Genomic DNA, 8,534 nt, shown 5'->3' on the forward strand with positions numbered 1-8,534 from the left:
TTCAGCCTTTTACCTTTCCCACCTATCACCTCCCATCTTATACTCCTTCCCCTCCCCCACCCTCACTCTGGCTTCCTTCCAGACCTGACCAGGGGTCTCGGGCGAAACATCAACAGTTTATTCATTTCAATATCACTTCCACCAGCATTTGCCGTGTATTCCATCCATCCACTCTGGGAAAAGAAAATGCTCCTCCAGACTGTGAAGGCTTCTACCCCACTTATCTAACGGCTTGCTAAAGAGACGGCACCATAACGAGGCGTAACGCTTTACAGCACCAGTGATCGGGGTTCAATTCCTGCCACTGTCTGTAAAGGGTTTGTCTGATCTCCCTGTCACCATGTGGCCTTCCTCAGGGTTCCTCCCACAGCACAGGTTAGTGTTAGTGAGTTGTGTTAGTGTTAGCGTTAGTGAGTTGTGTTAGCGTTAGTGTTAGTGTTAGCAAATTGTATTTGTGTTAGTGTTAGTGAGTTGTGTTAGTGTTAGCAAATTGTGTTTGTGTTAGTGTTAGTGTTAATAAATTGTGTTTGTTAGTGAGTTGTGTTAGTGTTAGTAAATTGTGTTAGTGTTAGTGTTAGTGAGTTGTGTTAGTGTTAGTGTTAGTAAATTGTGTTTGTGTTAGTGTTAGTGAGTTGTGTTAGCATTAGTGTTAGTGAGTTGTGTTAGTGTTAGTGAGTTGTGTTAGTGTTAGTAAATTGTGTTAGCATTAGTGTTAGTGAGTTGTGTTAGTGTTAGTGTTAGTAAATTGTGTTTGTGTTAGTGTTAGTGAGTTGTGTTAGTGTTAGTGTTAGTGAGTTGTGTTAGTGTTAGTGTTAGTAAATTGTGTTAGTACTAGTGTTAGTGTTAGTAAGTTGTGGGCATGCTAGCAAGGCAACACTTGCACTGAGTTGGTCATTGACGCAAACGATGCATTTCACTGAATTTTTCGATGTCTTGATGTACTTGTGGCTAACAAAGCGAACCATTAAAGAAAGGGAGGTATGTCCTTTTACTTTATTTAGAGATGCAGCACACAACAGACCCTTCTGGCCCAACAAGCCAAGCCACCCAGCATCCCACCTATTCAACCCCAGCCTAATCTTATAGGCACCCATTTGCGCCTTGGAAGGTTTCCAGGGCGCAGGCCTGGGCAGGGTTGTATGGGAGACTGGCAGTTGCCCAAGCTGCAAGCCTTCCCCTCTCCACGCCACCGATGTTGTCCAAGAGAAGGGCACTAGGACCCAAGCAGCTTGGCACGGTGTCGTCGCAGAGCAATGTGTTGTTAAGTGTCTTGCTCAAGGACACAAACACGCTGCCTCAGCTGAGGCTCGAACCAGTGACCTTCAGATCACTAGACTGATGCCTTATCCTCTAGGCCATGTGCCAACACGAGCCTAATCATGGGTCAATTTACATTGACCAATTAACCTACCAACGGTACATTTTTGAACTGTGGGAGGAAACTGGAGCATTGGGAGGAAACTTACACGGTTCATGAGTAGTACGTACAAACTGCTTAAAGACCACTCTGGAACTGAACTTTGAACTCTGATGCCCCTACACAAATGTTAAGCCCTTTATTCACCTTATTCACACCTGTCATTTCATGGGTCCTCTTAGCCTTGTCTAATCAGATCCGGTCTAGCCCAGTCACTTCCAGCCCTGGTAACTTCCTCTGAAATCTCCTCAACAACCTCTCCATTGTTCTCCCAACAACGAAGCTCTTCAGACTTCACTATCTTTAGACTTCAACCGTGTTTGATACAGTTCCGCTATTGCCTCCCTGTTCTGGACCGAGGTATTGAAGGAGTCTGAATAATAAATTTAGGAATGGTGCTAAACAATTCTAAATTTCACACTTCATTCCATTTTGTGTGAGTGTTACTCTGGATTCCCAGCATCTGCAGAATCTCTTGTGTTCTGCATTTTAGTTGGGAGCTCAGCTGGAGATTGTTCTGTGTTGTCGATTTGCTGCATTTAAGGTTTACCAGGTTTACTAGACTTCATTTGGCATTGTCTGGGAGGGAGGAAGACAAATGGATTACCATGAGGGGAAGTGAGGTAGTCTTCCTTGACACAAGCCATTGTTGAGATTTGCAAATCACTCCTCTGAAGGAAGTTCTCAATTGAAAAGGTGGATGAAGTTGATGAAAATTAACTTGTGGGATTCTGGAGGAACAGCATAAAAGCTACAAAGGGGGTTTGACAATGTAGATCATGAACGCATTGGAGAACCTACAAGCAGGAGGTGTGGCTTCAGAATAAGAGTCATTGCTTAAGGTGGAAATGAGGAAGACTGTCTTCTCTCAGAGGGCTGTGACTTTTCCGGATGCTCAGTGGAGTGTCTCCTAACTGGTTGTGTCACAGACTGGTACAGAACATCGATGGCCAGGAAGGGAAAAGACTACAGAAGGTGGTGGATACAGCCCAGTCCATCACAGGCAAAGCCCTCCCCACCAGTAAGTGAATGTACATGAAGTGCTGCCACAAGAAATCAATATCCATCATCAAACACCCCACCATCCAGGCCATGTTCACTTCTCACTACTACCATCAGGCAGGAGGTACAGGAGCCTCAGGTCCCACACCACCAGCTTCAGCAACAGTTATTACCCACAACCATCAAACACCCCACCATCCAGGCCACGTTCTCTCTCAGTACTACCATCAGGCAGGAGGTACAGGAGCCTCAGGTCCCACACCACCAGCTTCAGCAACAGTTATTACCCACAACCATCAAACACCCCACCATCCAGGCCACGTTCTCTCTCAGTACTACCATCAGGCAGGAGGTACAGGAGCCTCAGGTCCCACACCACCAGCTTCAGCAACAGTTATTACCCACAACCATCAAACATCCCACCATCCAGGCCACGTTCTCTCTCAGTACTACCATCAGGCAGGAGGTACAGGAGCCTCAGGTCCCACACCACCAGCTTCAGCAACAGTTATTACCCACAACCATCAAACACCCCACCATCCAGGCCACGTTCTCTCTCAGTACTACCATCAGGCAGGAGGTACAGGAGCCTCAGGTCCCACACCACCAGCTTCAGCAACAGTTATTACCCCTCAACCATCAAACATCCCACCATCCAGGCCACGTTCTCTCTCAGTACTACCATCAGGCAGGAGGTACAGGAGCCTCAGGTCCCACACCACCAGGTTCAGGAGTAGTTATTACCCCTCAACCATCAGGCTCCTTATTGAATGGTGAGGTAGGCTCAATTCAACTCAACTCCTTTTCCTGCTTATGTTCTAATGTTCCATTAAATTGGCCTACTTTCAAAGAGGCACAATGTGTCTATCGAGCATTCTCCCCCAGTGCTGAAAGGACCCATTCCAGTTTCAGCATACAGCATTCAGAAATGGGGCCAACTGGTACCTTTAACGATCCAAACTCCTGCTTTCCCAAAACACGTTCATCAGTTACCACAGCAACACACACACAAAGCTGGAGGAACTCGGCAAATCAGGCAGCATCAAAGGAGAGGAATAATCAGTCAAAGTTTTGAGCTGAGACTCTTTTCTCCTATCAGATTCCTTCTTCTTCAGCCCTTTACCTTTTCCACCTATCGCCTCCCAGCTTCTTACTTCATCCTCCCCTCCCTCACCCACCCACCTCCCCCCCTCACCTGGTCTCACCTATCACCTGCCAGCTTGTATTCTTTCCCCTCTCCCCCCCCCCGACCTTCTCATTCTAGTTTCTGCCCCTTTCCTTTCCAGTCGTGAAGAAGGTTCTTGGCCTGAAACATCGACTGTGTGTTCCCCTTCATAGACGCTGCCTGGCCTGCTGTGTCCCTCCAGCGCTTTGTGTGTGTTACATCTGCAGAATCTCCTGTGATCAGGCATCAAGATATCCCCTCAGCACCCCTGACACCTTCTTACGCGGAACCAGAGAACAGGGTTTCAGTTGGCCATCTGCAATAAATCGGAAATTATCCACGGTCCGAGGTTAACACACCCTTTGCTGCCTACCACTGCATGTGTGGGAAATCGTTTTGCTGAGATCTCGGTGAAGTAAGAGGCCAGTGACTTCCACATGGTCGGCTGGCTCTTTCCCTACCGCTCTGTAGTTTCACCGTAGGCAATCAAGCGGCGGCAGAGTTTGTCAGGGGCGTTGCTGCTGTAGAGCACGGGGTCGTTGGGACGGTGATTCCAAGCAGCTTCGGTTGCTACTCTGAACCTACTGGCTAAGAGAAAAAGGAGATTCATTTCTATTCTAATTAAATATATTTACTGGCTTGCCTTCTTCCTAGTATAATATTGATGCAATTATAGAAAAGGCTCGCCAGTGGCGATATTTTATTAGGAGTTTAAGGAGATCTGGTATGTCACCAAAGACTCCAGCAAATCTCTACAGGTGTATCATGGAGACTGTTTTGACTGACCGTTCATCCGTCTGAAAGCTCCACTGCACAGGATCGGGAAAACCTGCAGGAAGTTATAAACTCAGCCAGCTCCATCATTAGCACAAGCCTCCCCCCACCATCAAGGACACCTTCGAAAGGTGATGCTTCATCTTTAAGGACCCCATCACACAGGAAATACCTTCTTCTCGCTACTACCTTCAGAGAGCAGGGACGGGACCCTGAAGACACACACTCAATGTTTCAGGAACAGCTTCATCCCTACTGCCATCAGATTTCTGAATGGACGATGAACCCATGCACACTACCTCATTTTTCTCTCTTTTTGCGCTACCGATTTGATTTTATATATATATATATTTCTTACTGTAATTTACAGTATACAGTACTTTTTGTATTGCACTGTACTGCTGTTGTAAAATAACGAAGTTTATGTTATACATCGATGTTAAGAAACCTGATTCCGATTGTGATTAATAGTCTGCTGTTCTGGTTGCTACATTATAGGACTGATGCAGAAGATGTTGGGATGTTGTGTTGAAGTTGTAGAAGACGTTGTTGAGTCCTAATTTGGAACATTGTGTGCAGGTTCTGGTCACCCACCTACAGGCAAGATATCAATAAGATTGAAAGAGTACAGAGAAAATTTACAAGGATGCTGGTGGGACTTGAGTTATAAGGAAAGGTTAAATAGATTAGGACTTTATTCCCTTAAGCACAGGAGAATGAGGAGAGATTTCAAGTCAAGTCAGGTCACTTTATTGTCATTTCGACCGTAACTGCTGGTACAGTGCACAGTAAAAATGAGACAACGTTTTTCAGGACCATGGTGTTACATGACACAGTGCAAAAACTAGACTGAACTACGTAAAAAAAAACAGCACAGAGAAAGCTACACTGGACCAGAGAGGGTTACAAAATTATGAGGGCTGTAGATTGGGTAAATGCAAGCAAGTTTTTTCCACAGAGGATGGGTGAGACTAGAACGAGATGTCATGGGTTAAGGGTGAAAGCTGAAATATTTAAGGAGAACCTGGGGAGGAACTTCTTCATTCAGGGGGTGGTGAGAGTGTGGAACGAGCTGCCAGTGGAAGTGCTGGATGTGGTTTCAATTGCAACATTTAAGGGAAGTTTGGATAAGTACATGGATCGGAGGGATATGGAGAGCTATGGTCCAGGTGCAGTTCAAAAGAGCTAATAACAGCTTGGCATGGACTAGATGGGCCAAAGGGCCTCTTTTGTGCTGTAGTGCTCTGTGACTATAATTCTTTGGTGAAGACACTAGATATTTTCTGCCCAATAACGTTTTACCTTGACGTACATCACCTCTTGCTGCAGCTATCAGGAGGATGCTAGGGGATGATAGAATCCTGTAGAACTGTATCCCAAAGTCTCTGCTTCTGGAACTGAAGGATAGAAGGTTTGCATTTATATCAGACATTTTGCAACCTCTAGACATGCCAAAACATTGTTAGAATAATGAAGTACTCTCTTACCCCTTCTCCTCTCCTCATCTGTCCACCACCTCCCTCTGGTAACCCTCCTCCTATGTTGGCGCCAGAGTGTGTGGTGACAGCCTCCATCACATCCCTAGGTTGTGTTGGCTATTAATCAAATGATTATGTATGTTTTGACTTAAGTGTTATAAATAAATGAAACTGAATCTTTCTCTCATGGACTGCTCTCCTCTCCTATCAGATTCCTTCTTTTTTCAGACCTTTACCACCTATCACCTCCAGCTTCTCTCTTCATCCTCACCCATCTTGCCCCTACCTGCTCTCACCTATCACCTGCCAGCTTGTATTTCTTCCCTTCCCCTCTTACTCTGGCTTCTGCTCCCCTCCTTTCCAGTCTTGATGGCCCAAAATGTTTATTTGCCTCCGTAGCAGCTGCCTGACCTGCTGAGTTCCTCCAGCATTATGTGTCTGTTGGCCAGGTTAATATATTACTTCCCTAGTTATTTCTGGGTGTTCCAGAACAAGGGACTTCTAATGGCATAAACTTGAAAACGAGGTTGTAATTTGCTCAGCAGTGTGGTATTACCTGGCTTCTTCATTGTAATATCTGGTGGGGGAGTTACTTTCAAAGTAAAATGATTGCCTGTTATTATGAGGTCATGTGTGGTCACACCCGGGGTCATGATGCGGCCTTAATTGGCAAAATGTGTGACGGAGCTTTATTGCTAAAACTAAAACTCAAACCTTTAACTGGTATTAAACAGCTTTGTGAATTAAAAATATCCATCCTTAACACCAGGGCAGATAAAGTGTGACATCAGAAAACGTCAATGAAGTATGTTGGGGACTAGCCCCTCACATCGATGCTGCCCTCCAGTGTTCGCTCGGTGGAAGACAAGCTGGATCGCATACGTCTGTGGCCGCACTAGCGCACGATGATCGGACTGCTGCAGCTTGTTCTTGCAGACAACATCCCGTGCACCATCAATCTACAGGATGGGACTCTCAGGGACTTGGGCTAGGTTGTTATTTTTTGTGCGCTTACTGCTATCTTATACAATATGTGCTTCGTGCTGAGTGTGACTGTTGGTACTGTGTTTTGCACCTTGACCCCAGAGGAGCCCTGTCTCATTTGGCTGCATTCGCGGGTATTCATGTATGGTTGAACTTGGGACTTGTGCTCGTTGGGAAGGAAACTTTGATGGTTGGAAGGAAGATGGTTGTTGGATGCTAGTCAATGAATGGTCCTCAGATCTCTGATGCCTCAGCAGCAGAGGGCTCTGCAACAGGTAGTTAAAACTGCCCAATGCGTCACCAGTACTGGCCTACCCGCCATCAAGGCAGAAGAATGCCAGAGAAAAAGCTAGCAATATGATGAAGGATCCCGCCCACCCTGCTCATAGACTTTGTTCGGTTCCCATCAAGGAGGAGGCTACAGACCATCCATGCCAGGACCACTGAACTGAAGAACAGTCACTTTCCCCAAGCTGTCAGGCTGATCAATACGTCTACCCCATTAACACACCCCACCACACCCCCACTGCCTGTACATGCACATCACCTAGCGTCAGGTTATGGACATACACTCAGTCTATGTATATCACAGTTACTTGTACACTGTGTTTTATAGGAATGCTTTTATATTTTGTGTTTTGATGTTCATTGTGTTTTTATGTTGTATCAGATCCAGAGAAGCAATCATTTCATTCTCCTTTACCCTCGTGCTCTGAAGAATGACAACACACAGTTTTGAATCTTGCACTGTTTCAGGAATCCTTTAGGATGAGATTCCAGGACAGGTTGTCCTCAGCTGCTTCATCAGTACCTTCCCTCCATCATGCAGGTTGGCAGGCCCCTTGGAAAGGGACTTCCCCCCAACCCTTCCGCAGATCGGCGAGTCCCAGGGTCAGAGGTCCATGCGAATCTGCACCTCAAGGCACAGAATTCAAAGTCTGTAATCGGCAAGTCCCAGGGTTGATACCCAAGGCTGAAGCCAGGAGACTGAAGACTGAGGTGGGGATGTCCAGAAGTTCAGGCCAGATGGTCAAAGACACTAGGTCAGCGTGGCTGGAAGTCAAATGCCTGATGTCAGCAAGTCTGCAAGTTTGGGCCAGGGACCAAGGTGAGTGTGTGTGTGTGTGTGTAGGGGCTTGTTTTGTTGTTGTTGTGTTGTTTTTTTAAGGTAAGATTAGTTTTATCAGACAATAAGACCATAGATATAGAAGCAGAATTAGGCCATCTGGCCCATCAAGTCTGCAATTTGTCACATGTACCTCGAAGCATACAGTGAAATGCGTTGTTTGCGTCAAACCAGCGAGGATTTTTCAGAGACCCACTCTGAACTTACCCCGAAATAGCCCATCAAATGACCTGGTGAAGGATCTCATCTGAAACGTCCGCTGTTTATTCCTCTCCATAGACGCTGCCTGGGCTGCTGAGTTTGTGTCAAACGACTGCTCACTGCCATGTACAATAACTGATTACCCCAGCAAAGAATAAAAAATTACAAATGCTTTTTGGGGAAAAAAACAAGGACTTTACATTAATTAGAGGTTATTTTGATAATTCTCATTTCCACATTAACAGCAAAGGAGTGATTCTATAAGTAGGAGATCTGTACGAATAGATCTGTTTGAATCTATTGAGTCAGTACTGTCAAGGGCCCCTCCCATCTATTCCACGATCTCTTTGATCTCCTATCGTCAGGCAGAATGTATTGCTGTATAAG

The 8,534-nt window shown here is 45.8% G+C and overlaps 1 protein-coding gene across 1 annotated transcript in view; it reads right to left on the reverse strand.

Annotated features, from left to right (window-relative positions):
* LOC140730163 (uncharacterized) overlaps positions 1-4,050 on the reverse strand; it is a 74,044-nt gene extending 69,994 nt beyond the window's left edge. The window contains exon 1 of the mRNA XM_073050289.1: positions 3,958-4,050. Coding sequence (XP_072906390.1) covers positions 3,958-4,023 — 66 coding nt within the window. The 5' untranslated portion in view covers positions 4,024-4,050. The remainder of the gene's footprint in view (positions 1-3,957) is intronic.
* Positions 4,051-8,534: the final 4,484 nt, after the last annotated feature.

Source organism: Hemitrygon akajei, chromosome 7, assembly GCF_048418815.1.
Source record: "Hemitrygon akajei chromosome 7, sHemAka1.3, whole genome shotgun sequence".
Classification (NCBI taxonomy): domain Eukaryota; kingdom Metazoa; phylum Chordata; class Chondrichthyes; order Myliobatiformes; family Dasyatidae; genus Hemitrygon; species Hemitrygon akajei.